At 47.9% G+C, this 27,225-nt stretch overlaps 3 protein-coding genes and 1 long non-coding RNA gene across 8 annotated transcripts; 2 read left to right on the forward strand and 2 right to left on the reverse strand.

Moving 5' to 3' along the window:
• Positions 1 to 815: 815 nt before the first annotated feature.
• On the reverse strand, positions 816 to 8,200 carry ACTMAP (actin maturation protease). Of its 4 annotated transcripts, none has more exons than XM_079118365.1 (7): positions 7,695 to 8,200; positions 6,322 to 6,447; positions 4,806 to 4,933; positions 4,217 to 4,341; positions 3,746 to 3,875; positions 3,586 to 3,656; positions 816 to 2,788 (listed from the first exon to the last, which is right to left on the reverse strand). In XM_079118365.1, exons 3-7 carry the CDS (start codon positions 4,922 to 4,924, stop codon positions 2,466 to 2,468), a joined length of 768 nt encoding a protein of 255 aa, XP_078974491.1. In that variant the 5' UTR covers positions 4,925 to 4,933; positions 6,322 to 6,447; positions 7,695 to 8,200; the 3' UTR covers positions 816 to 2,465. The 4 variants fall into 4 exon arrangements, with proteins under 4 accessions (XP_078974491.1, XP_078974489.1, XP_078974490.1 ...); XM_079118363.1 differs by lacking the exon at positions 7,695 to 8,200 and adding an exon at positions 7,083 to 7,436; XM_079118364.1 differs by lacking the exon at positions 7,695 to 8,200 and adding an exon at positions 7,083 to 7,436 and having other exon boundaries at positions 6,322 to 6,504.
• SNRPA (small nuclear ribonucleoprotein polypeptide A) lies at positions 7,597 to 18,520 on the forward strand. The gene is made up of 7 exons (XM_079118366.1): positions 7,597 to 7,727; positions 8,186 to 8,280; positions 11,912 to 12,084; positions 13,846 to 14,025; positions 16,254 to 16,427; positions 16,864 to 16,952; positions 18,143 to 18,520. Exons 2-7 carry the CDS (start codon positions 8,208 to 8,210, stop codon positions 18,300 to 18,302), a joined length of 849 nt encoding a protein of 282 aa, XP_078974492.1. The 5' UTR covers positions 7,597 to 7,727; positions 8,186 to 8,207; the 3' UTR covers positions 18,303 to 18,520.
• A 5,859-nt stretch (positions 18,521 to 24,379) lies between these two features.
• LOC306648366 lies at positions 24,380 to 27,090 on the reverse strand. Its single transcript, XR_013760366.1, has 2 exons — positions 27,024 to 27,090; positions 24,380 to 25,602 (listed from the first exon to the last, which is right to left on the reverse strand). It is a non-coding gene; the product is annotated as an uncharacterized lncRNA (long non-coding RNA).
• MIA (MIA SH3 domain containing) lies at positions 25,192 to 26,543 on the forward strand (the record flags this gene model as incomplete). Of its 2 annotated transcripts, XM_079118443.1 has the most annotated exons (4): positions 25,192 to 25,318; positions 25,401 to 25,534; positions 25,998 to 26,108; positions 26,452 to 26,543. In XM_079118443.1, 4 exons carry the CDS (start codon positions 25,192 to 25,194, stop codon positions 26,473 to 26,475), a joined length of 396 nt encoding a protein of 131 aa, XP_078974569.1. In that variant the 3' UTR covers positions 26,476 to 26,543. The 2 variants fall into 2 exon arrangements, with proteins under 2 accessions (XP_078974569.1, XP_078974568.1); XM_079118442.1 differs by lacking the exon at positions 26,452 to 26,543 and having other exon boundaries at positions 25,998 to 26,429.
• Positions 27,091 to 27,225: the final 135 nt, after the last annotated feature.

Genomic DNA, 27,225 nt, shown 5'->3' on the forward strand with positions numbered 1-27,225 from the left:
GCACCCATGACTTTGGTTTCCTGGCCCCCGAGGATGGGCCTGGGGAAGACAGGTACCTAACTCTTCCCTAAACTGAAGCCCTAATGTCTTCCAGGGCTGAGGCATGTCCTCCTTTTCTACTAACCATCTTTATACTTATTTATACATGAGGTAGTTGTTAGATGGGGTAGTTATTAAGAGGCAAAATGGCTTCACTGTGCCTCCCACCTGCGACAACACCCCAATAAACAGGACAAAGTAAATGCTATATTCTTTTTCATATCTGGGAATATGGGCTCAACACACGCTCTGGGCATACTGCTGGGAGGGGTAATGACCACTTTGGAACAGGCAGGCTCAGGATCAGCCAGCTGGTTCACCCACTGAGTGCTCTTGTTGTGCCTGGCTCTGCTGGACAATGCAGGGGACACAGTGGTGATGAAGACAGCTCCCAGCCCTGCTCTCAGGGCTCCCAGGACAGGGCACCAGAGGGACAGTGCCAGCCAAAATAGCTGGGATGGGAATGCACCTCTTCCTCATCCCATTCACTGGTTAGAAACGCTACACTGTTGTTTCCCTAAGGGACTTTGTGTGAGGTGCTGCAGGGACACTTTCCCTTTGACAGTGGCGGTGATAGGTTCTCATTGATCTAGGAATCCTAGCACTAGCAGCGTGCATGGTGGTGCACCTGTAATCCCAGCGATTCAGGAGGTGGAAGCAGAACTGCCAGTCTAGCAACTAAGCAAGACAATCTCAAAATGAAAAAAAGGGTTGGGGATATAGCTCCGTAGTAAAGTGCCCTATTACCCTCCCCCCCCAAAAAAAGAATCACAATACTCAATCACTCATATATGTTTGTACAGACAGATGGAAAGAAGTTTGTGGTCAGCACCATCATGAGGTTCAGGGAGCTGTGAGGCGGCCTCGCTAGTGACTAGACACTATCTGTTTGGAATCTTGACTCTGCCACTTGCCAGCCATGTGATTTGGGGCCTCCACTTCTTTGGCCCTCAGTCTGTTTGTCAAACTGGGGAAGGATGGTTTGCTATGGTTTGAAAATATCCCTCCAAAGTTCATGTGTGAGAAACCTCACCCCAAATTCCTGTTAATGCTATCTGCAGGTGGGTCCTTCAAGAGGCAACCAGAATTAGATGAGGTCATGAGGGTGGGTCCCTGTGACAGCAGAAGTAGCTTTATAAGAGGAAGAGAGACCTGAGCTGGCATCTTGCTGTCTTGCAGTTATGATGCCCTCCACCTTGTTAAGAAAGAGCAAGGAGCCCGGCGAGGTGTACATGCCTGTAATCCCAGACTTGGAAGGTGTAGGCAAGAGGCTAAGTTCAAGGCCAGCCTCAGTGACTTAGCCAGACCTTGTCTCAAAACAAAAACAAAAAGAGCTGGTGGAGGCAGCTCATGGGTACAGCACTTGCCTTGCACGTGTGAGGCACTGGGTTGGATACTCAGCACCACATAAAAATAATGAAGTAAATAAGGATATTGTGTACATGTACAGCTAAAAAATATTTTAAAAATAAGGGCTGGGGATGTGGCTCAGTGGTTAAGCTCCCCTGGGTTCCATCCTTGGTACACCCCCCGCAAAAAAAAAAAAGGGAGCAAGAAGGCCCTTATCAGATGCTAGGTACACTGTTGAACTTCCCAGCCTTCAGAATAATGCCAAATAAACCCCAATTCTTTTTTTTTTTTGGTATTGTAGATGAACAGAATGCCTTTATTTTTATGTGGTGCTAAAGACTGAACCCTGTGCCTCTGCCAGTGTGCTAGAACCCCAGCCTTAAACTCCTATTCTTTATAAAGGTTTCAAGTATTTTGTATAAAATGGACTAAGACAAGGAATCTAGAACTTCCCTTACAGGGCTGGAGAACTTGATGAATCAACACTAGGAAGGGGCTGAAATACCTGACTGCTCTCAGACGGGACTTAAAACATGGTGGGCACCACGTCTAGGCCCTGGGACTCTCACCCGAGGAAGGGGTACTTGTACTCTAGGGACTTGAAAGGCCAGTAAGGCTGGCAGGCAGAGCACGTGAGGAATAGCCTGGGACAAGCCGAGGGGAGCTGAGTGGGGAAGCATTTAGTCCCTGTCCTGTGAGCAGACTGTGGGGCAGCACAGAGTCCAAGAAGGAGGCTCGTGCAGATTTCTAGCAAGGTGATGGTGGCTTAGAAAATGTAGCTCTTGGAGAAAGCAGTGGATGGCGCACTCTGCTGGGCTGTACAGGACACAGGATGTGGAGACAGGAATCAATGGGTGCTTGATCTGGAACGGATGGGCTTGGGCTTGGCCTGAACCATGTCCAGGCTTGAAATGGAAGGGTGGGGGGACCGTGATGAAGGATCTCTGGGTGGAAGGCTCTCAGAGATCCAGCCAAACCTTCATGTGTCACACAGGAAGAGAAGCTGGGGCACTCTTCAAATGGTGACAGATTTAAGCTACGGTCAGGCACCCCAGCCTTGGCTAGTTGCTGGACTCTCATGGTCTGAGCAGCAGGGCCTGGCCACAAAGGCCAGCCCGCACCCCACCAGTGGGCACCACATACACCTGTCCATCAGCGGCCCTTGAGGGTGAGAAGTCTGTCAGCTGCAGGTTGCTGTCCCGGACTTGGTCATAGTCCCACAGCTGGTAGTGCCAACTCTTGCCCTGCTTGGAGAGAAGGAAGACAGCTCCTGGAGAGCCTTCTTCTGGCATGGATGGTGGCTGGCAGGGTATGCCAGGCTCAGGATGGAAAAGGCCAGGCAGCTCAGGGTCCTCAGTGTAGCCGAGGCGCGGCACCCACTGCACACCCAGCAGTACCCCTGGGGGACATGAAGAGATGAGTGGCGGTGCCCTGATTTCTACTCCCTCCAGCCCTCCCAGGTGTGTGCTGCCTTGATCGCCACTGTAACACAGAAGTGGGGAACACACAGGTAGGTGGGCTGGGGCTGAGACCCAGGGCATCTGGCTCCAAAGCTGCAGTTACTTTAAGTCCCACTTCCCACAAGCACAGGGCAGGAAGCAAGGCAGCACTGGATGGAGGAAACACCATCATCTCCAGCTGTCCAGGAAAGACATGCTTGGAGAGAAGGCCTCAAGGCCACAGAGCCATGAAGAGGCCCAGCACATCCTTGATCTTGTCTTCCTGAAATGCACAAATCTGATCTTTCATGCAGGTATTGGAATGATGGTGACAATATGGGTGACACTTACTGAGATATGTAATGTGCCAAGGGCTACCCTGAATTTTAGTTGGCCTCCCTCTAAGGCTGCCTTATGAGGTGGGTTCACTGTCACCAATTTACAAATGGGAATCACAGGCCCAGAGAGGTGAAGAAATTTGCCCAGAGTCACAAAGCCTAGCAGTGGCTGGGCTGGACCTCAGAGTCTGTGCTCTGAGTTCCTGTTTGTGGAAATTCCAAGAGCCAGCTGTCTGAGGCACCAGCTGCCCGCCAACTCTTGTGCTAAGAACCCCGTGGTGATGGGTGGCCCAGCTCTGGTCCATGACTTGAGTGCATGGCCTGGCTGTGGAGGTGCCAGCACAGGGGAGAGAATGTGAGAGGGTTAACGGGGCTGGCGATCCAGGAGAGAGGCACAGGGGCAAGGAAGGGACACCTACCTGCACTCACTGCCCAGTGGGCCTTGTGGCCCTTCTTCTGACAAGGTTCATGGTTGAAGTCCTCATCGTAGCTGGTGCCAGTGTTAAGACCAAAACATGGGACGGCCCTGGGACCCACCCTTGTCATGCCTCCCCTGCTTACTCCTAGGCCCTGGGATACGGGAAAAGCAGGGGATATCCAGTGAGAAGGTGCCGCAGGACAAGGTCTCTGTTGGGACCACCCAGGCCGCCACACAGCAGCTTGGCTTGGCAGCCCAATGTCTCCTGGGCCAGCCTGCCCATATCAGCCACTGTAAGTGAGCACAGAGAGAGACGGCTCATCATGTGCCCGGCCCCATATCAACAAGACCCATGTTCCTATCCCTCACCATGCCCGTCACCTGTGAGGCACAAAGGGAGTCAGCCCCATGTTCATGGCCACAGTGAGGAGGTGGCAGAAGTAGACTTGGTACCCAGGTACTAGGCAAAGTCCACATGGTGACTACTGTGGCTTGCAGGCAGGGAGACGGGCCCAGAAAATGGAACGACACCCATATCACATGTGCCTACAACAACCCACCAGCCTCCCTGGTTCTTTCCTAGGAAGAGCCAATGAGGCATGAAGCTTGAGACTCTTCCCCACCCAACTCACCAGAGAACATCTCTCCCTGGGCAGTGTAGCCTCTCTCCATGGCTACCTGTACCAGTCTCTCCAGGGGGATGCCGCTGGGGGGCAACAGGAGAGTGCCTGCCATCCACAAGGCCACCAACCCACATCTGGAAGAGACAGGCCTTGACTCTCAACCCTTACTTCATGCTATTACTTGGAGGGGGGGGGGACCCCTTTACTGGAGCAGGAGTGGGGAACAGGTTTACTGCCCTAGGGGCGTTTGCCTTCCCAGGTCAGGCAGGAATACCTGATTCCCTTGATGGGAGAGGATAGCCTGGGCCTGAGCCCAGGACTGGAGGGTGGGGACAGAGGTCATGGGGGCTTCCTGGGATTGGAGTCAGAGTAGAGTTAGACTAGTGGGCCAGGTTCATTTGTTCACTCAACTGGAGCTCACTCACTTGCTTGTGTGTTCCCGTTGACTAAGCACCCCCAGACCCCCAGTACAAACTTCCCTTTTCTCTCTCCTCTCCACGCTGTGTGGAATAAACACATTCTTCCTATACTCCCAGGTAAGTCCTCAGGAAGCCCAGGGAGGGTGGAGCCAGGCCGGGTCCCACACTGGAGCACTTACTGAGGGCCTTCTTGGATGAGGGAGGGTAGGTCACCACAGAAGAGGATCCATTGCAAGTCACTCCGGAACCTGAAGAACCACATGTGGGTCACAAGGGAACAGCTCTGGGAGTTCCCCATGAGATCCAGCTGGGAGCAGGTGTACAGGGAAGGGAACATAAGGAAAAAGGCCTGAAGGTTGCTCCTGGCTCAGTCACTGACTTCCTTTTCTCCTGATGAGGCACTTAATTTCTCTGAGCCTTGGTTTCCTCATCTGTTTGGGGGAATCATCCTCCTGGCTGCTCCCTGCTTTCTCTCAAGAGTTGAAGGGCAAAGAGCAGATGTGTAAACTTTGCAACTAGAAGTCAGAAAGATCTGAGGGAATGTCTCAAAGGGGTGTCTTACATCCAAACTGTGTGATTTTTTTTTTTCTTAAGAGTCTGTTAAACAAGATGAAAATCCCTTAATTTGTCCTTGAATAAAACCAGGTAACAACATGCTTACAGCCTACAAGATCAATTTGATAATGAATCTTTGCAGGCCTGATCAGCCCCACCCTGGTTCCCAGTGTGGGGTGTCTCCTGGAAAAAGGGATTGATACCACAGCAGGGTGGTTAAAAGCACCACACCTCCTTCCAGAGTTCCAAGGGACCTTTCTCTTTGCACCGTGGCTAAGTGACTTTACCACTATAAACCTTAGTTTTCTCATCTGGGAAATGAGACATTCTTATCTCATAGGGTTGCTGAGAGTCACAGAAAATTAATACTTAAAAACATACTAATCACGCACTGAGAAGCGGTTGTTATTTACATTCAGTTTGCCTCACGGTGGCTCGGGTCATAAGGACTAGAGAGCTTGGGAGTTTCTTTGTGCACCTGGGCGAATTCTTTTTTCTCTTATCTAAATCCAGTCCCTAGCAAATGTCTAGCCCCCTTCCCTCCCCTCCTTGCAGAGTCCCTGGATGCTCCAGATCTCTCCATGGGACCCTGAACTCTTCTCATGACCCTGAGCAAAACCTTCCCTGACTCCTGTGCCCTCAGTCCAACTCCCAACTCCTATGAGCTGGTTTTTGCCCACCTTCCCAGGCCCATCTTTGCCACTTGGCCCTGTCTTGTTAAGAAAGTATCTGCAGAACCTGGAAAAAGAACATGTCCTCATTTCACTCTGGGTCTCTGCCCCAAGCAGTCTGCTCTCATCACATCCTGCCTACTTGATTTGCTCAGCTGTGCTGGGGTCCCCCTCTCCAAGAAGCCCCCAGTGACATCTCAGCCTGGGTCAGGCACTCTATTTAGGCTCTGTCATCACAGCACTGACCATCCCAGGCTGTGAGAAGCTCTGTCTCTGGACCAGGTACTTCTGAGAGCAGCTTTCTTCATTGCGGGAGGCACATCACCACTGTAAGACCTAGGTAGGGAACTAAAGCCATCAGTCCATCAGGCTGTTTGACTTTAGGAAAGGGGAAAAGTGGGTGAAATGACCTGGGGACAGGTGATCTGGTCAGACCCTGGGTGGGTGGGGTGAGGCAGGGAGACCCTACCGGTCCTTGTGCAGCTTCAGGAGTCTCTTCACATCTTCTCTGCCCGTCGGGACTGGGCCTGCCTTCTCCAAGGCTTCCTTCAGGAGCTGGCTCTTCTCCAGGCCGTAGACGTGAGGGGGAGCGCCCCTACCGGCAGAGGGTGGAGGCGGCAGTGGGGGTGGTGGGGGAATATGGGACTGGAAACTACAGGGTTGGGGTAGAAAAGCTAAGTTCAAGGGACTCGGGGGCAGGGGAGGAGTTGGAACGATGGGGGCTTGAGGTCCAGGAGATCTTGGAAGAGGGGTTGAGGGTTCTGGAGCCGAGCATGGAGAAGTCATTTTGGGGTCTATAAGATGAGCTGAGGGGTTGAGAATGGAAGAGAGGAGGATCCTTCACAAGGGTTAGGTCTCAAGGGTGGAGATTTGAAAGATTTTAGAACTGAGTTCCAGAATCTGAAGAGCAGGTTGGAAAAGATCAGGGCTAAACTCTGAAACCATGGGAGCAGGAACCGGGCTTGACTCAAGTCACGAGGGATCTAGGGGTTACCAGTGTGGGGTTCATAAATCCAGAAACAGATTTGTGGTATGGGGCTGAGGCAGGTTGGGTGCGTTTTGAAACTTAAGGGAAAATGGGTAAGCTGGATTTAAGGAATTGCTGGGTCAATCTTTGGATATGGGAGCGCCTGAACGGTGAGATCTAGGAACCTGGGGCTTGAGACTGAAGGAATTTAGACTCTGTCCCCACTCACTTCCCAAGCCCGAGTTCAGAAGCTTGGAGCTGACCTTTGAGCCAGAGGTCAAGAGGTCAAATCGGACACCGGGCAGGGAAATGATCTAGTGCTGAGAAGGTCCTGGAATCAACAACAGGAAAAGCCTGTACGCTGAAAAGGCGGAGATCGGTGGCCCGACGGAGTCGCGATACCACTGGGACAGGCACTGGCCTTTAGGAAGCAGAACGCGTGTCTCTCTGGGTGAAATGGCGGCCCCTATACACAGCTTTTCCAGTGTCACGAGGCAAAGCGCGCAGCGCGTGCCCACCCCTTTGGTGATCACGTGATAGAAGACGTGCGGCATCAGGGACAAGGTGGGATTTCCAAAGCACTGCCTCCGGAAGAGACTAGTGCGCGAGCCGCGTCCCGATTGGCGAAAAGCTCGTGACCTTCGCTGATTGGTCCGTAGGCTCGGGCGTGACTGAAGACGCACTCATTGCAGAGGGGCGGGACTTTCCTGCTGAGGCGGGAACCCAAGTGCGGTTTTGATTGGCAAGATCAGAGCCCGGGGACGACACTCACTCTGATTGGCCGATCTACCGAATATCTCGGCAGGGATTGGCTTGCATAAAAGGAAAGGCGGGTCCAAAAGAGGAATCTTTGTGGTCTGCTCTGAAGAGCGTACCTGGCGCCACTTGGAGGATTTGAGGCCCTGTCGGTAAGTTTTCTCAGGCTCAAGGGGCTGCTGGCACCGGGAAGTCGGGCGGAGCGCTTGGCGTCAGGCCTTTCCGCATCTCTCTGGGGAAGTTTTCTCGCTGTGCGAGGCCAGGGTGTTCAAAAGCTACCCTGCTTTCTTAACTGGCTCCTACATCCGGGTTTCCCCCCCACCTCGGACAGCCCTTTGGGTGCGTGAGCCAATGGGGATCGTCACTTGGGACGGGACGCGTAGAGCATCCCGGGATTCGTAGTAAACTTCTGGAGATTTCTGTCAGCACGCGGGCGGGAGAAGAGGGTTCCTGACTCGCATTGTTGCCCAAGCTGTGTCTTCCCTCCCAACTCCTGTCTTATCTGACTTCCTCTTGGAAGGAAGATCCCTGAGCAGAGTCCGTTAAGCCAGCATCGGCAGGAAGGATTTGGAAAAACCCAGGTCTTAACTCATCCTTCTCCTTCTTTAAGCCGTACCTTGGTACCCCTCTCGATGGCAGTTCCTGAGACCCGCCCCAACCACACTATTTATATCAACAACCTCAATGAGAAGATCAAGAAGGATGGTGAGTGTTCGGGATGGTCTGGACCTTGGGCTGTTCGGAATGAGCTGGCCCCTTTCCACCTCAAGAATCTGCTCTTCTTTCTCCGTCTTCTCAAACTAAATGAATAAATTAGCCCCTTGGCTTTTGTACATACTGCTTGTGTCCTCAGCACACATCTTACACTCCTCCCTGTAACCTGGTCACTTGATAATCCTTCAAGGGTTTAGCTTCCTCCTCCAGGAAGCCCTCCCAGATCCACTCTCCCATCAGGTAGCTGCCACTGACTTCCCATGGGACCTGGGTATCGCCACTCAGGCCTGGATCACTCTACTGTCTTCCTTTGGTCTGTGAGCTCCGTAAGGGCCGATACTGAGGTTGTCTGGGTCATCGTGGTGTTCCCAATGATGGAAATATACATTAGTGAGAGTGAACACTCTGAACCAGGAATTAATTTATGCACTTATGTGAATTTTAATTTTTAATTTTCATAATAGACCTTTAGGAGGGCACTGTAGTTATTCCCATTTCTGAGATTGGGCCAAGTGAGATGTAGGGGTGATGTAAACTTGCTTCTGGTCACATAGCAAGGAAAGTTGTTGACTGCAGGTGTGAAATTTGGCTTAGGAATTCAGTACTTTTTCTTTTAAACTTCATTTTATTTATTTTTTATGTGGTGCTGAGGATCAAACCCGTTGACTCACGTGTGCTAGGCGGATGCTCTGCCAGTGAGCTACAACTCCAGCTCTTTGAAATCAGAAACACACTTCCACTTTCTTGAGTAAATTATTATCTTTATTGAATCTCATTTCCTATACCTGAAAACTGGGCAAAATCATAGCCTTCTTTGAATGGATGTTTTGAGGATTACATTAGCTAACCCTTCACATGATGCTTCAGTTCATGGCACCTAGCAGTTAGTGACAGTGGAATAAAAGCTGCTATTAAACTGACTCTGGTGGCACATCCCTGTAATCCCAGCAACTTGGGAGACTGAGACAATTGCCAGGTTTGAGACTATTCTCAGTAATGTTGTGAGGCCCAATCTCAAAATAAAAAGGACCGGGAATGTGGCTAACAACCAATGGGTTCAATCCTTGGTGCAAAACAACAACAAAAAACCAAACTCATTACCTCCAGAAAAATTTCAGAACCAAACAATGTTACTGGGATTAAATTTGAGATTACCAACAAAATTGCTGTTAAACCAAAACAAGGGCTGGCTGGTGGTGCATTCCTGTAATCTCAAGCCTCAAGCAACTCTAATGGCTGGGGGCAGGAGGATTACAAGTTTGAGGCCAGCTTGAGCAGTCCAGTACTGCAAAACCCACAAAAACCTGGGAATGTAAATTCATGTCTGCTTTCAGAGTGTCGTGCTCAGCCTGTATTGGACAGTGCTGTGGACACACTGGTGACCAAGAGTCCTGGTTTTCTACGATCAGTCTTTGACAGCTCAGAGTTGTAAGGGCTGTTATGGGAGAAGCACAAGCAGAGTGGTCAAAGGTGGAATTGGAAGCCTAGAAAAGGCAGATGGATTCATTTAGTTTGATAGGAGACGTTTTGGAAAACCTTCCAGGTAGAGAAACTAGTATGTATATTACCATGAGATGGAAGAGTGTTTCGTACTTGCACCAGGATATACAATTGTCTAGGGGCAAAAGAGCCTGAAGCATTCTGGGAATTACAGGTAGTTTGGATCTGAGGCCTCGAGGCCTGTAAATATTGGAGAGGCTTTTTCCAGGGAGCAAGTGCACTGATGGCTTACAGGCCTTGTGTTTGTGGGGGGACCTGAAACTTTATTCTGAGGGTGTAGGGAAGCCAAGCTGCTCGCTTGTCTGGGTTGTGTCATTTACGGAATGTCTTCCTGACTGTGGAGGGCAAACTTGAGTGAGCAAGAGTAGAGGCTGAAGAATGGGAGAGGTCCAGAGGCCAGGGGAATGACTGATGTCTAGACTGAGTTTAAGGGGATGGAACATGGAGAGGAAAACCAGAAATATCCCCACCGGGAGACTTTGACAGATTACTTCAAAACACCCTTGACCCTTGTTTCCTACTCCCAACACACACACACACACACACACACACACACACACACACACAACCCTGTTTCTCTTACCTTTTTTTTGCCTAAGACCTTGTCACAATTTTCACATGCAGTTGGTAAGAGGGTTCCTGTGTTTTGCTCAAGTCCCACTTGCTATAAAGCAAGACACTTTGCTGGTGAAGTGTTAGGGGGACCTGGTTTAGATGGAATTGGATTGTAGACCTGGCTCTGCCATGTCCTTCTTAGTAAAATTGGGAGTCGGTGATGCCACCTTAGGGGATTTTTGTGATGATTTTGTTTCTTAGTTGTAGATGGATCTTTATTTTATGTATTTATTTATATGTGGACCTTTATTTTATGTATTTATTTACATGCAGTCCTGAGAATCAAATCTAGTGCCTCACTTGCTAGGGAAGTGCTCTACTACTGAGCCACAACCCCAACCCTTTTGTGAGGATTTAATGAAGTTATTTCTGTTTAGCATTACATGGTATCCTTTTTTGTACCAGGGATTGAACCCAGGGGCGCTTAACCACTGAGCCACATTCCCAGCCCTTTTTAAAATATTATTTAGAGACAGGGTCTCACTAAGCTGCTAGGGCCTCTCTAAGTTTGCTGAGTCTGACTTTGAACTGGCAATCCTACTTCTGTACCCTCCCAAGCCACTGGATTACAGGCACGCGCCACCACCCCTGGCATTATTACATGGTATTTTTATCCATCCGTGTTTGCTGGAGTCTGAACTGGGTGTGGGGGATGGCAGTAAACCAATCAGAGGACTGGGGTTGTGGCTCAGTGGTAAAGCACTCGCCTGGCATGTGTGAGGCACTGGGTTTGATCCTCAGCACCACTTTAAAATAATAAATCAAAATAAAAGTATTGTGTCCATATTAAAAAAAATATTAATAAAAACCCCAACAAATTAGAGTGGCCTATAGCTGTGAAGACAGTAAGTAAACATTAGGTCGGGCATTGGAAAATGTCATGAAGTAAAGGCAAGTTAGGGTAAGGTGAGGGGAGGAGGGACACAGTGACATGTTGACATGGTGGTCAGAGAAGATCTCTTGAGACCTGAATGACTAGAGAGAAGCAGCTTTGAAAACATCTGGGGAAGGATGTTTTCCTCTCCAGCTAGTGCAAAAGCCTGGTGACAGAATTGGTGTTTGTTTTGAGAAAGGGCCAGGGAGACCTCCAGTGTGATTGGAGACATGGGAGTGAGGGGGAGCTTGGACAGACATGAGGTTGGGGAAATGTACCAGGACCACATTAAGAGGGCCTGTGTTGGGCATGGGAGTGGCAGTGAAAAGAAGCGCTTGTCTTTATTGAGTGCTCTGCACACAGGCATTTGGATTTCTCACGTGGCAGCTCTGTGGGCAGGTATTGTGAACATCCACATCTTACAGAAGAGCGTACTCAACCACCTGCGTGGTTCTTGGCAGGCTGCTGCTGTTATCGTGGGGTCCTAAGAGTTTACTGACCTGTGGCATTCTGAATACCTTTTCAGTTGGCCTTATGCCGGGGCTGTGCTTTTCTGAAAATAAGAGCTCAAGCTTCACAGCATGTTGCCAAAGGCTCTGGTCACTGTGTGGCTTTTTCTTTCTCTGATTGCAGAGCTGAAGAAGTCCCTGTACGCCATCTTCTCCCAGTTTGGCCAGATCCTGGATATTCTGGTGTCTCGGAGCCTGAAGATGAGGGGTCAGGCCTTTGTTATCTTCAAGGAGGTCAGCAGCGCCACAAATGCCCTGCGCTCCATGCAGGGTTTCCCCTTCTATGACAAGCCCATGGTAAGCATGGTGGGTATAGCAGATGTGTATATGTGGCATACAGGTATTCGTGTGTGTGTGTGTGTGTGTAGTAAGCCCCAGGCAGATTATGTGGGAGGCAGTGGACCCCAGGAATAGCTGGGCTTCTGTTCCCTCCATCTGGAGAGGACAGTGTTGAGCCCTACTACTTGTAACTTCCGGGTGTGGGAGCCTGCCATCACGTCTGCTAGTTACCTTTCTCAAGCATCTAGGAATTATTGGGTTTGTTTGTTTGGCAGTACTGGGGATTGAACTGGGAGCATTCTAATATAGAACTACATTCTCAGTTCTTTTTATTTTTTATTTTGAGCCGGTGGCAAGAATGGCCTCAAATTTGTAATCCTCTTGCTTTGGCCTCCCTCATAACTGGGGTTACAGGAGTGCACCACCACATCTGGCTTAGGAATTAACTTTTGAGGATTAAAAATTATAAATGTTTTTGTGTCATCCATTCCCTCACGTTTCTCCCAAGTCACTACTTGGAGCACATCAAGCATTCAGGTATGTGAGTTAGAAAGTCCTGTTGACTCTACTTTCAAAACTACCAGCTCCCTGCTTCTCATCCCCCACTGCTGCTGGCCCGTCCTAGCCACCCCCTTCCCTCATTAGAACAGTGGTGGTGGTCTGCTCACTAGGCTCCCTGCTTTGACCCCTCCTCCCTACAGGCCATTCTTTACACCATAGCCCTCCTTTTTTTTGAGGTGCTGGACCTTGCACACGCTAGGCAAGTGCCCTACACTGAGCTGCATCTTCAGCCCCATAACCTATCTTTTAAGATGTGAGTGAGAGCTTGTGACTCTTCTTACAACACTCCTGGCTGTCAATTTTCTAAGAAAACACAAAAGCCTTCACTGCGGTCCCCAGTTGACCTTATGACGTTTCCTTCTCATCCCTTGAGCCTCTTTGCTATTCCTGGAACCTGCCATGTAGTCTTTAGTTCTTGGTGTGGCTGTTCCTTTGCTAGAAGGCTCCATCACCAGATGTCCTTGTGGCTCACTCCCTCCTTCCTTTCTGTCTCTGCACAAGTGTCACCCTAGTACAAAGGTGGCATTCCTGGCTACCCTATCTGAAAATTCCCTCTTCAATATTTGACAACCCTTTCTCAGTTCGTGGTGACTCTACCTTCCTTCGCTGAGAACACACCATTTGGGCAGGGCTTTTGTCTGTTCACTGCTGTGCTCTCAGAGCCTAGAATGGGGCCCGCTGTGCAGTGGGGTCTTTACGGACAGTAGAATGAATGAGATTATCTGGTTGACTAAATTCCTCCTTGTGTGTCTGGAACTCCCCTGCACAGGTGCTCGTGTCCTAGCTTTGCCTTCTCAGAATGCCTTTGACCTGATACTCAGGGCTGTCTTATCTTCCTTTAAAAATACCAAGAACTTATCCTCTGAGCATTTGCTGTGTCAAGTGCTGTTTGTTTTGAGCACTTCAACTCATGTAGTCCTCATGGCAATCCTTCCAGGAATTTCATAATTCCCATTTTACAGATGAGGATGTTGAAGCAATTTCTTTCCTTTTTGTTTTTTTTGGGTGCTGGGGATTGAACCCAGGGTCTTGTGCTTGCAAGGCAAGCACTCTGCTGACTGAGCTGTTTCTTTCCCTTTTTTTTTTTTTTTAAAGTGGTGTTGGATTTCAAACCCAGGGCCTCATGCATGCTAGACAAGTGCTTTGCTCCTGAATTTGAACCCAGGCAATTTGGCTCTGAAATCCATGCCCCTAATCTTTCTGTGCTCTGTTTGATAGCGCATCCAGTATGCCAAGACCGATTCAGATATCATTGCCAAGATGAAGGGCACCTTTGTGGAGAGGGACCGCAAGCGGGAGAAGAGAAAGCCCAAGAGCCAGGAGACCCCCGCTGCCAAGAAGGCCGTGCAGGGTGGGGCAGCTGCTCCTGTGGTGGGAGCTGTCCAGGGGCCTGTCCCGGTAAGCCAGGGCCCTGAGATGCTTCCCTCTTACCAGTAGGACTTCCTTAGCCACTGGCCTGGTTGGGGGCGGGGGGTGGGGCATGTTCTCCCTGTGGGGACTCAGACCTTTCCATTTCATTTCCTTACAGAGATTGTGTGACTTTTGGTGGGGTTGAGCTCCTGGATGGTGATGTCATCAAAATTCCTTTTGCCTGCCTACTTGATTTCCCACCCCCTCCCCATGCTGGTGATTGAACCAGGGTCTTGTGCTTGCAAGGCAGCCACTCTATCAGCTGAGCTCTATCCCCAACCCCCTGCTTGATTATTTCTGAAGGTCTTTCTCCATGCCTGTCATCTAGTTTCTCTCCTTGACCTTGGTTTTAATGTCTTTTTTTCTTTTTCTTTTTTTTTTTTTTGGTGGTACTTGGGGTTTAACCCAGGAGTGCTTTACCACTGAACTACATCCTCAAACTTTTTTAGTGAGACAGGATTTTGTTAGGTACTGAAATTGACCTTGAACTTGTTATCCTTCTACCTTAGCCTCCTGAGTTGCTGGGATTACAGGCCTGTACCATCGTGCTTGTCTTCCTCATCCCTTCTTAATTTTTATCCTGAGATAGAGTTTTGCTAAATTGCAGAGTCTAAACTTGTGATCCTTTCAGTCCTGAAAAGCTGGAATCCTAGCATCACTTGTTCTGTGTCTTTTTAAGTCAATAGCTGTGTAGAAAATCCAGAAGAATTAAGTGAATTTAATTTGGAAATGTTGCTGGATATAAGTTCAGTGTGAAAAAAGTTCTATTTCTATATGCTCATAACAAACAAACTTCATGTTGAAAAACCAAGGATAAAGTGCACAAAACTGCTTCACTGAAATAACAGAATGTTGCTGGGAGAAATAGGAGACCTCAGCGATGAATGAGAAGACTCAGTGCAATACTGTTAAGAGATCAGTTCTTTCTACATTGATCTAAGATTATTTAAACACAATTGCAATCAAAATCCCATTAAGAGTTCCAGTAGACACTGACTGGAAAGGCCAGGCCAAGACAAACAAGATGATTAAAACTGGGACAGAAGACTCATAAAGGTGCCGCAATCAAGATAACGCAGTGTTGGCAAAAGAGTAGAAAGATGGACCGGTGGGTAGAGTGATGTTGACAAATAGCCACACGCGTTGGTCATTTGACGTGTGATCAGGATACCCCTGCAGTTCAGTGGGGACTTGTTTTTTCCCAGTAAATGATGCTGGGTAGATGGATCTGCAAGGGAAAAAGATTAGTACCCCTTCACATTGTTTATGAAAGTTAGCTTGAACTGAATTATAGACCTGAATGTGACAACTAACAAATAAGAGTTAAGAAAATAGGACAATGTCTTCCTGACTTTGGTGAGGATATGAAAAGCAGAAACATCCTGTTTTCTAAACAGGATACCAAAAGTGCTAATATGAAAGAAAAGGTAAATGAATTGGATCCACTCCTTAGGTCTCCACGTCTCTGGCTCTCATGAGTTTCATGGTTCTCAGGATGTGTCACAATTTGTCTGGAGTCTGGTGGTGTCTGGATCTCTGTTGAGGCTTTTCTGTTGTTACCAGTCTCTTCTGGGCCTAGCCTTCCTTCCATATTTGACACTTAAGGTTGGGCACTTGCTCTGGGCTGTACTGTGTGGGCTGTGTGCATTGGGCTGGCAACCATCTGTACCTTCCCTGACCACCTCTTCCCATCACTATCTTCCACTGTCCCCCCACCCCCATTTATATTTTTGTGGTGCTGGGGATGCATCCCCCAGCCTTGATGCTGGGCAAAGGCTCTGCCACCAAGCCACAATCCCAGCCCTCCACTGTCTCTGTTTCTCCCTCCGTCTCTGGGTCTATTTCTTTATTTAGTTTTTGTTTCTTAGAAGCAAAAGCACAGAATGCTCCTTAGCATATGTTTCTACACCTTCGAGTTCACAGTTGTTTGCATTTTTCCCCCTCCTGACTTTTTTTCTTTTTATATATCTATAAACAAGTTTGGATTGTACTAATTTTTATACCTTAAAAAGTTTTTTAGAAAAAAAAGTTTCTGATGTAACATTCCCCCTGACCTAAGGTCTGCTTCACTCCATCTGGTACTCTTGGTGCCTTTTTTGCCTCTTATTCTTTTTATTTCTTACCTATAGTGTTTCCTTGCGCCTTCGCCTCCTGTGGGTACTGTAGCCTTGCCTTCTCCTATCTACCGTTGTGTCAGTCCTGCTCTCTCTCCACAGGGCATGCCACCGATGACTCAGGCACCCCGCATCATGCACCACATGCCGGGCCAGCCTCCCTACATGCCACCCCCTGGCATGATCCCACCGCCAGGTCTTGCACCAGGCCAGATCCCACCAGGGGCTATGCCCCCACAACAACTTATGCCAGGGCAGATGCCACCTGCCCAACCTGTGAGTGTCTAGTTCCTCCGTGGTTTCACATAAATGAAATGTAGAATAGAAGGAGACCAGTTCAGGGCTGCTTTAGATTGGGTGGTTGGGGCAAGCTCCCGAGGAGGTGGCATTGAAGCAGAGATCCCTCAGTGATGAGCTCAGAGCAGTGGGGTTGGACCCTGGGGCAGAGAGGAATTGGCATGTTTGTTGGAGGTCTGGTAGGTCAGGGTGAGGCTGGAGCAGTGGCCACTGCTAGATTCATTCTGTGAATTTCTGTTGAGCACCAGCTCCTATGCTGTACTCAAGGGGTATGTCAGTGGTCAAAACTGTAGGTCTTATAGCCTGCAGTTTGTAGGGGTATGGGGTATGGGAAGAAGGGCAATAGCATGTGTTTCAGAATCCCCCAGTAGACCCAGGGCTTCCATGCTCACGGGCTCCCTTTCCTCTCCTGCAGCTTTCTGAGAATCCACCAAATCACATCTTGTTCCTTACCAATCTACCGGAGGAGACCAACGAGCTCATGCTATCCATGCTTTTCAACCAGTAAGTAGGGCCAGTGGCTGGACTGGAACTGGAGGGTGATGGCCAGAAGGTGTCACCAGGGGAGTGAGCCTTAGAATTCTGCTGGCAGAGCCCCGGGCCAGTTCAGGCTTGGCAGCAGGGACAGCAGCTGAAGGTGGAGGTGGAGGAGGAGGAGGAAGCCAAGGCTGGTGATGAGGCAGACAGGGTCGCCATGGCCAGGGCCTGCTGGCCTTTGTCAGCCCAGGCTCTGGGTTCATTTTTCTAGTTTTAAAATGGAAAAATGTATCGGGTTTCAGCATTCAGCAGTGCAAGGTGTATATAAAACAACAGCAAGACATCATCGATCACTGGCTAGATGACAAAAATTGGCATGTTCAAAAACAGCAAGTGTGGAAGTGGAGTTGTGTGAACCTGGTGCCATGCTGATGGGAAATAGACTCTGGGGCTATTGTGCACAGGGACTGTTCAATGGGGGTTGTGGATGTGGCAGAATTTACCTGGTGGTTCTGCTTCAGGCATTCCATAGAAATTCTTGAAACAAGTAAGTCCCGAGTAGCTGTGAAAGGGGTAATCATCACAGAGTCCGCAGTGGGGAGTGGGAGGCAACCTCCCCTGAAGAAGGGATGGCTCACATACTGATACTTACCCTGGCTTACATTGTGGCAGTTTGGAGAAGCAGAAATGGCAACATAGTGGTTGCTTTATAATAATGCTGAGAGAAAGTTTTGAGAAACTGAACAAAATAAAAACAATACCACTCGTATGCCATTTCCATAAAAGGTACGTATTTTATGAAAATATTAGTGAAAGAAAGAGGCTCAGTAATACCTGTGGAGGGTGTTCTAGTGGAGAAGGCAGTAAGGAATGAGAAAAGGGAGATTAAAGAAGCAGCATATCAGCGTATCCTAAAAGTGAGAGTACTGATTGTGTCTGAAACTGGAAGCGGGTTGTGATGGGGGAAGGGTGGGGTTTCGGAGTTCTGTGTCATCGTCTAGGTTGTGGTTTGCGCGGGTGTTTGTTTAACATTTTTCATTAAACAGCAGGTTTACAGTGGGGTTTCTCAGCTTAGCACTGTGTATTTGGGATGGTATAGTCCTTTGTCATGGGGGCCTGTCCTCTGCATTGTAAGATGTTTAGCATCATTCCTGGCCTCTGCCCTCTACCTGCCAAAATGTCAGGGGACAGTCTGAGGTCTTTCATTCTCTTCTCAGGTTCCCTGGCTTCAAGGAGGTCCGCCTGGTCCCTGGGCGGCATGACATTGCCTTTGTGGAGTTTGACAACGAGGTGCAAGCAGGGGCAGCTCGGGATGCCCTGCAGGGCTTTAAGATCACCCAGAACAACGCCATGAAGATCTCCTTTGCCAAGAAGTAGCACCTTTCCCCCAGGCCTGTCCTTACCCCTGTTCTGGGGCTGTCCCTTCCCCCTTGGCTCAGCCCCTGAAGGTAAGTCCCCCTTTGGGGGCCTTCTCAGAGCCGTGTGTGAGTGCGTGGTCGCCACACAGCATTGTACCCAGAGTCTGTCCCCAGACATTGCACCTGGCGCTGTAAGGCTGGAATTAAAGTGGTTTTTTGCGGTTTGGTTTTTCACAATCATTTGTCTCTTTATTTCCTTGCTTTCCGTGATTCCCTTCCCTCCATGTCAGCATGTCTTGGGCTTTTGGACTTCTTGGCATTTTGGAGTTTGCAGAGTCGAAAATACACGATAGTATAGTAGTGTCATCCAGTCTTAAGTTACATTTACTGCTTGGCAATTTTCTGTTGTGTCTCAAATCAGCGTTCAGGGCAGGAATAGAACCCTAGGGGGTGCCGTGTACAATTAGGCAGGTGGTGTATTGCATAAGGATGCACCTCCAGTGACACACCATTCAATCTGGATATTATCCCTGCTGAGGCTTTAAGCCTAATTCTGTTCCTGCTTTGCTCTCTCCATTAAAGAGGAATGTCATGAGGCAGGAAGATTGTAAGTTCAAGGCCAGCCTGGGCATCTTAGCAAGATTTTGTCTCAAAAATAAAAAGGAGGTCTGAGGATATAGCTCAGTTGGTAGAGCGCTTGCCTCACATGCACAAGACCTTGGGTTCAATCCTCCGCCCCACCAAAAAAAAAAAAAAAAGATAATAATAATAATAATAATTAATTATTAAATAAATAAAAATAAAAAAGGGCTGGGCATGGTGGCACATGCCTGTAATCCCAGTGGCTCAGGAGGCTGAGACAGGAGGATTACAAGTTCAAAGCCAGCCTCAGCAATTTAGCCAGGCCCTTAAGCAATTTAGTGAGGCCCTGTCTCTAAATAAAATACCACATGGGCTGGGGATGTGGCTGAGTGGTTGTGCCCTGGTTCAATCCTTGGTACGTATGTACATACATACATAAATACAAATAAAAAAGGGCTGGGGATGTGGCTCAGTTGTAGAGTGCCCCGGGTTCAAACCCCAGTATTGTCCCCTCTCACTGCCAATAAAAAGTATTAGAAGTGCTGAAGAAAGTGAGTGAGGTGCAGTCGTGTATGCCTGTAACCCTGCCTATTCTGGAGACTGAGGCAGGAGGATCCCAAGTTCAAGACTGACCTGTGCAATGTAGCAAGACCCTATTTAAAAAAGTGGGGGATGCCAGATGTGGTGGCACTTGCCTGTAATCCCAGCGGCTTAGAAGACTGAGGCAGGAGGATCACCAGTTCAAATCCAGCCTCAGCAACAGCAAGGTGCTAAGCAATTCAGTGAGACCCTGTCTAAATAAAATACAAAATAGGGCTGGAGATGTGGCTCAGTGGTAGTGTTTGCCTGGCATGCATGAAGCTCCCCAGCACTGGAAAAAAGAAATTGAAGACATGCAATGTGAAATGCAGAATTTTCCCCATGTGGTCTGGAAGAGGAAGAAGAAAGGGATTGCCCTCTTTGTTAAATGACGCATTGTTACTACTGACAGGTGAGTGGAGACATCTCACCCACCACATTGGGAACCACAGGCCTAGTGGCTATGATGTGTGGCTTTTGTGGCCAACCAGCCTTGGTTTCCACTGGGAAGTCCCTAGCTGTTACCCCATGGGCAATTGATGTCCCTACTCTGAACTTCATTTTCTTCCTACGTGAAGAGGAATCCTGTTAATACTGCAATAAGGTTGTACTCATTCTTCCCCCAAAACCCACATATTCACATACACACTCAGATGCTATCAAGCACTCAACTCAGCATTTTTGCTGAGTGTTATCTATTAGACACTAAAACATTTTTCTAGAGTTAGGGTGTATAATGAAAATAGATGAGCTAAGCTGGGTATAGTGGTGTGCGCCTGTGATTCCAGTGGCTCAGGAGGCTGAGGCAGGAGGATTGTGAGTTCAAAGCCAGCCTCAGCAAAAGGCAAGGCCCTAAGCAACTCCGACCCTGCCTCTAAATAAAATACAAAATAGGACTGGGGATGTGGCTCAGTGGTGCAGTGCCCCTGAGTTCAATTCCCAGTACCCCCCAAACAAAGGAGATGAGCTAATTTCAAGTATTCCAATGGAAACAACTGCTGTGATGGGGTAGCAGGACTGGGAACAGTTGTGGGTGTCAACAAACGGCCTCTGAGAAGGTGTATTTGAGTAGAGCTGACTTTCACTCAGCATGTGGTGGTGGGTGCTGGGTTTGTAGAAATGGCTGAAGCCTAGTCTTTGCCCTTGAGAGACTCCTACCTGACAACAAGCTTGTTTTGTGTCCAGCCTCTGCCCAGTAAAAAATGTTCTGAGCACTCAGTGCAGTGTTGAAGGCCCTGGGAAAGATGTGGATGCTCTGGAGAATGGTTCTCTGCATGTGGGTCTCTAGTTGAAACAAGTTTACAGGTGAGACATGAGTGCACATTCTCCACTACCTCATGTTTTTGGTTAATGACAGCCCAGAGCCTGGTTTCCCCTCAGTGAGACAGAGAATGAAAGCTGAGGGGGAAGCATAGCAGAGGTAATCTTACTCTGAGCCCCAGAAGACCAAGAACAGCCTCCTGTTTGGAGATCTGGAGGCAGTGTAATGGCTCTGGGGTGGGATTGAGCTCAGTGTTGGGGACTAGGCAGAAAGGAAACCTCCAGGGAATGCAGTATGCATCGTATTCCATAGGATTGTGCTTCAGCGGCCCTGTTTGTGTGGCTAGAGTTCCAGAGAGAAAGTGGTACAAGTAGGATGGACTGTGAAGCTTGCTGCCACTGCCTCTGGGTCATGGGTGGCGTTTGGGTGTGGGAGATAGTCTCTAAGATGGTTTCTGACAATCCCCACCCTCTGACATTCACTCTTGTGAAATCCCCTTTTGAACATGAGCTGGACCTAGTGACCAGCTTCAAGTAAATAAGCAACTCCCCACTCTTTTGTGAGGAATGTACTCCTGGACCCCCAATGCACTCCGGAAGCCAGGAGTAGTACCAAACCCTGTAATGCTTTTTCTATCTTTAAGCACTTATCGTGCGTGCAGGCTGTAACTTGCTGTTTAAAGTAAAGTGTGATAGCAAAACTCCCATGCATTTATTTTTTTTCCTTCACAATTTCACAGGTTTGTTAACTGTGGTTCTTAGTGAGCTCAGCCTGATTTCCTTTCCTTTCCTCATTATCACTTTTTATCTTAAAGCACTTTACGGCTTCTCAGCATCATTACTTTTTTTTTTACTTGGTACATTATAACTATACCTAATAGATTTATTGTGATATATTTGTACATGCACATAGCATAATATGGTTTATTTCCCTGTATTTCCCTTTTCTTTCCCCTCCTCCCTTGTTTCTATCCTCTACTCTGCTGATCTTCCTCTTATTTTCATGAGATCCTTTCCTTTTTTCCCCTTTTTTCTCTTTAGTTTCCACATACAAGAGAAAACATGACCCTTGACTTTCTGAGTTTGATTCATTTCACTTAGCATGATCTCCAGTTTCATCCATTTTCCTGCAAATGACATAATTTTGTTCTTCAGGGTTGAGTAAATCACCTTTGTGTGTATATCTCAGCTATTCATTATTCGTTCATCTGTTGAGGTACACTTAGGCTGGTTCCATAGCTTGGCTGTTGTGAGTCATGCTGCTATAAATGTGGGTATGCATGTATCACGTAGTAAGCAGAATCATTACTCTTGTGCTTTGGGACCACTTTTTTTTTTATTATTTTTATTTAGCTTTTAATTTTTTACAGACTGCATTTTGATTCATTGTACACAAATGGGGTACATAATTTCATTTCTATGGTTGTACATAATGTAGATTCATACCATTCGTGTTGGGACCACTATTAAAATAAGGGTGACTTGAACATGAGCACGGGGGACCTGATAACCTATATAGCTATTTACATGAATAATGGGCAGGGGGCATATACAGTGTGTGTCCACTGAACGAAGGGATGATCCCTGTTTTAGCAGGCTGGAGTGGATGGAGTGAGATTTCATTATACTCGGGATAACATAATTTAAAGTCATTTTTTTTCCTGGAATTTTCCATTTAATATTTTCATAAGGCTGGTTACTGAAACCACAGAAATTGAAAACTGCTGATGGTGGGGGAGTGAAGACTGCAGCAAAAATAATAGGAATTCACTTCCATGATAAGATTACAAAGACTGGCTTCTTGTTGCTAGCTGCCTTTGAAGAGATACATGTGGCAAGAAGCTGAGGGAAGCCTCTAGCCAACAGCTAGTGAGGACAGAGGCCCACAGTCCAGTTTCCACAAGCAACTGAATCCTCCAGCCACTGAGAGCCTGGAGTCAGATCCTCCCCCAGTCCAGCTGTCAGATGGACCTGCAGCCCTAGCTGACAGATTGATTGCAGCCTTGTAGACCATAGGCAACTAGCTAAGCTGTGTCTAGACTTCTGACCCAAAGAAACAGTGATAATGTTGGTTTTAAGTGACTGTGTTTTGGGGTAATTAATTATCCAGCAATAGGTAATTAAATTGGGCTTTGGAAAATAAAGTCATTTCTACAACTTTGTGACTTCATTAATAATACTGGGGCCACAGTCCCTACAGCTAATTATTGAGTGCGCTTGCTGGCCCCCCGCCCCGCCTTGGCAGTATTGGGGATTGAACCCAGGAATGCTGTATCACTGAGCTACATTCCCACTGTTTTTATTTTGAGACAGGGTTTGACTACGTCGTTCAGGCAGCCCTCAAAGTTGTGATCCTGTTGCTCAGGCTCTAGGATCACAGGTGGAGTGTGTTCTACATATCATTTTTTTCGTGGGGGTAGGGGTGCTAGGTATTGAGTCTCACAGACTGAGCATGTGCTGTATCACTGAGCTACACTCTCAACCCCTCTCACCAGGCATCTTCATTTTTCATCCTTGATAAATCTCCATTGCCGAGATCAGGGACAAACATTTGCTGAAGGAAGGAATAATTTTTAAGAATGTTTTAAAATGGAAAGTTCAAAAGTAAACGAAGACAATAGTATACTGAACTCCCATATTTCCTTCGATTTTGCTTATGGCCAAATTTTTTTCAAGCAAGATTCCACTCAAATTATTTTGAAGTAAATCCCAACAAGTCTATTAGCCCAGTATCAGCTTTATATTTAAGAATTTTCTAAATTTTAAAAACTACAAAGCTATGATCGTGCCTAAATCAGCTTTTAGACAGCACTCAATACCTGATTAATATTCAGATTTTCAGTTTCTATACATACGTTTGTATAGTTACAGTCAGAATTCAGAAAAAGTCTACATATGGTAACTGGTTGATAGGCTTCTTAAGTTGTTTTTAAATGTAGGCCGCCCAGATAGCAGGGTATGGTGGCCATACTGTAATCCCAACTTGGGAGTCTGTGACAAGTTTGAGGCTAGCCTCACCCATTTGAGACCCTGTCTCAAAAAGAGGATGGGGATGTAACTCAGTGACCCTGGGTTCAGTCTCCAGTACCAAAAAAAAAAAAAAAAAAAAAAAGTTTAGGCCACCCCTCAAGTTTCATTATGACTCTCACCCTTTTTTGTTAGTTTATTACTTGTTAAGATATGATGGTCTAGGGCTGGGGAGATAGCTCAGCTGGTAGAGTGCTTGCCATGCAAGCACAGGCCCTGAGTTTGATCCCCAGTACTGCCAAAAAAAAAAAAAAATATATATATATATATATATAATGGTCTGATCCTATGCTTGTATAATTTTATCAGAATGGATTCTTCCTCCATCATGTATAACTAAGAAGAACCAATAAAATAAATGAAAACAAAAATGAAAAAGATGAAATCTGGATTTTGTTGACTGCATCTTTTCAGGCCACTTAGCACTCTTCTGTTCCCTGAAGATCCATTTTGAATTTGGATGGGAGTATTTAACCCTAAAAGAGCCCTGTCAGGTCAGATACCAGTGACGATTCCCGGGGACTGCTGGCAAACCTTGACTCCTCAATTTCTTGGCTGTGTTGTTTTAGACAAGTCTCTCTCTTTTTTTTTTTTTGGCACCAGCAGTTGAATCCAGGGTGCTTAACCACTGAGCCACATCCCCCAGCCCTTTTTATTTTTTATCTTGAGACAAGTCTCACTAAGGTTCCAGGCTGGCCTTGAATTTGCAATTCTCTTGCTTCAGTCTCTAGAGTTACTAGGAATTACAGACATGTGCCATTGTGCTGGGGCCAAGTTCCTTAACTTTCTGAACTTCCATTTCCATTACCTCCTCCTGAAGTGATGCAGAATATCTGTTTGAGTTAATAAAATAAAAATATTTGTGAGTGCCCTTAACTGTTCTTTTCATTATTATCCCCATTTTACATATGAGCAAGGTGAGGCTTTGAGGAGAAATAGCCTAGCCCGGGTCATCCAGTCAGGAAGTGGAGTTCAAGGATGAATAGTGAACATGGTGGGACATTACCTAGCCAGAAGCCCAACATACACCCAGAGGTGGACCTGTCCTTGGAATCAAAGGGTTGCCTTGTTCTGCCCCTCAGCTCAGGAAATTCCAAGGTAGTTTTCACTATTAGCTCCTCTGGTTCTCTACCTGGAGGGGTCCAGTTACCTAAACCAACTTCAGGGATTCAAATATCTCAACCTGCCTGTCTGGGCCTCTTTTGAGGGGTGGCTGTCACTTGTAGTGGCCTGGGTTGCTTTGGGCCAATCTGGGCGTTTCCTGGGGCCTACGGTCTTCACCTCATCCTTGAAATGGTTCTGGCTGGATAGCCGCCTCTAGGTGGTGTGGATGAAATTTGGGACTGGTTTTGGGCGGGGACAAGACTGAACACAGGTTTCCTTGTTTCTGGCGAGAGGGAGGGCAGGAGGAAATTGGAGACCCCATCCCCCAACTGGTCACTGTTGCTCCGTAGTCCACGATGGCGTGGTCTCCAGTGCTCCTTGGTGTCATCCTCTTGCTGACTGCCTTTCCAGGGCCTAGTGTCGCAGACCGCCCCATGCCCAAACTGGCTGACCGGAAGCTTTGTGCTGATGAGGAATGCAGCCGTAAGAGCGGGAATGGGGAGCTGGGACTTGGGTTGCACGTCTGTGTACGTAGGGCTGCTCTTCCCTTCTATTCCTTCTCCAGACCCCATCTCCATGGCTGTGGCCCTTCAGGACTACGTGGCCCCTGACTGCCGTTTTCTGACCATACACAGGGGTCAAATTGTGTATGTCTTCTCGAAGCTGAAGGGCCGAGGGCGGCTCTTCTGGGGAGGCAGTGTGAGTCTTGGGAGGATGGAAGAGGGAGGAGTATGGGGTTGGGGTGGGAGTTCTCTCCAGTTCTCCACCTTAGAGAAAATTTGGGGTGAACAGATACAGAGATACTTGGGGAAGGGGGACATTTTGTGACTTACTTTATTTTTACTTTGTTTAGCAAGTACAGGGCACCTGCATTTCTAGACACCAAAAATACAACTACAAGGAATTCCTTTTATTCTACTGGAGGGAGACAAGCAATAAGCCATCAAAAATGTCAGCAAATATGTGCTTCTGTGAGCATTTATATAGAATGAATGGGTGACTACACTAAATCACATGCTCTGGGAGGGATCTGAGCAGGTGACATTTAAGCTAAGATTCAAATGACAGGGTCAGAACCAGGTGTGTGGGGGTCCAGACAGGAGGCTGTGCAGGAATGAGTGTTCTGTCTTCCCAGACTCAGCTCTTAACTTCTGTTTCCCAGGTTCAGGGTGATTACTATGGAGACCTGGCTGCTCGTCTGGGCTATTTCCCCAGTAGCATTGTTCGTGAGGACCAAACTCTGAAACCTGGGAAAATTGATGTGAAGACAGATGTGAGTGTTCTGCCTGGTGGCACGTTTCCTGGAGGAGGAGGACCCTTGGGTTGTGATGACAGGCAAAGATAACTCCTGTGCTGTCTGGTAGCCTTGCTGTGTGTGCTGGGACAAATTCTTTTCTTGACTCAAATTTCTAATCTGTAACATAGGGAGTGCTATCTACATCGGGATCTAGTTGAAAGGTGGAAAGGTTTAGGGCTCTAGGCTAATTTGCATAGCACCTGTGTGGCCAAACCTGGCCCCTGAGGCTGCAGCTTTTGCTTAACCAGTAGATCCGATGTGTGACCGCTGGTTTTCTCTTCACTGTTTTCCCTTTTTTTTTTTTTTTTTTTTTTTTCAGAAATGGGATTTCTATTGTCAGTGAGCTCAACCTACCGCTGTTCCTGCTGTTTTTCCCTCCTGGCCTTATGCAAATACATCAGCTAGAGCAAACTGCCGGCCTCTGTGGTTTTTTGGGGTGGAGTGGGGCTATACAAAGGAAATGCTTAGCAGGTTCCTGAATCTACCCAATCAACTCCCTGAACGTGGCATCGTCAATGGTTGCTAGGCAGAGTTTGATGAAAGCCCTTCGCTCTAAGCTGGTACCCTAGGCGGGCACCTAAGATTAGATCTGGGACAAGCTAGCGAGAAGACGGAATCAAACACCCAACTGAGGGGTTGGGTCCTCTCCTGACCAATGACAGGGAGCTGAACTATTGGTAATGCGCCAATCGGACCTGAGGACATAAATCGCAAAGCAGGTATTTTCTTGAAGAGTATCTGCAAAGCCGGGTGGGAAGTAACCTGCGCGTGTTCTCCCAGTTTTCCTTCCTGCCTTTGGGGTCAGAAATCGCACCCACCCACTCAAGATTGCTCCAGTCCTGCCCTTGCCCCTTCTTTGCATCCATATCTCCGCCCCAAGGCTGCTCCTACCCAATCCGGAGTCTCTAGTCTGCCCTCGGACTCCTGACCAAATCCGTTCCTCCGCTGGGCGAAGCATCTCAGAACCGCCCCTTCCCACTTGCTCTGCCAATTGCTCGCCTTGCTCCCGCCCCCTTCGACTCAGCCCCTCTCGGGCCACCAATCCGCGCCCTTTGTCCCGCCCTCTGCCTGCCGAGTCCGCCAATCACTTCCT

This window comes from Sciurus vulgaris (genome assembly GCF_902686455.1).
Source record: "Sciurus vulgaris genome assembly, chromosome: 17".
Classification (NCBI taxonomy): domain Eukaryota; kingdom Metazoa; phylum Chordata; class Mammalia; order Rodentia; family Sciuridae; genus Sciurus; species Sciurus vulgaris.

Coding starts and splice junctions, on each gene's coding strand:
- ACTMAP (XM_079118362.1), bottom strand. CDS start 6,638: ATGACTTCTCCATGCTCGGCTCCAGAACCCTCAACCCCTCTTCCAAGA. Junction 4,875..6,321: donor CTGAAGCTGCACAAGGACCG/GTAGGGTCTCCC, acceptor GTGGTTCTTCAG/GTTCCGGAGTGACTTGCAAT. Junction 4,342..4,805: donor CTCATCCAAGAAGGCCCTCA/GTAAGTGCTCCA, acceptor TGTCTCTTCCAG/ATGTGGGTTGGTGGCCTTGT.
- SNRPA (XM_079118366.1), top strand. CDS start 8,208: ATGGCAGTTCCTGAGACCCGCCCCAACCACACTATTTATATCAACAAC. Junction 8,281..11,911: donor TGAGAAGATCAAGAAGGATG/GTGAGTGTTCGG, acceptor CTCTGATTGCAG/AGCTGAAGAAGTCCCTGTAC. Junction 14,026..16,253: donor CTGTCCAGGGGCCTGTCCCG/GTAAGCCAGGGC, acceptor CTCTCTCCACAG/GGCATGCCACCGATGACTCA.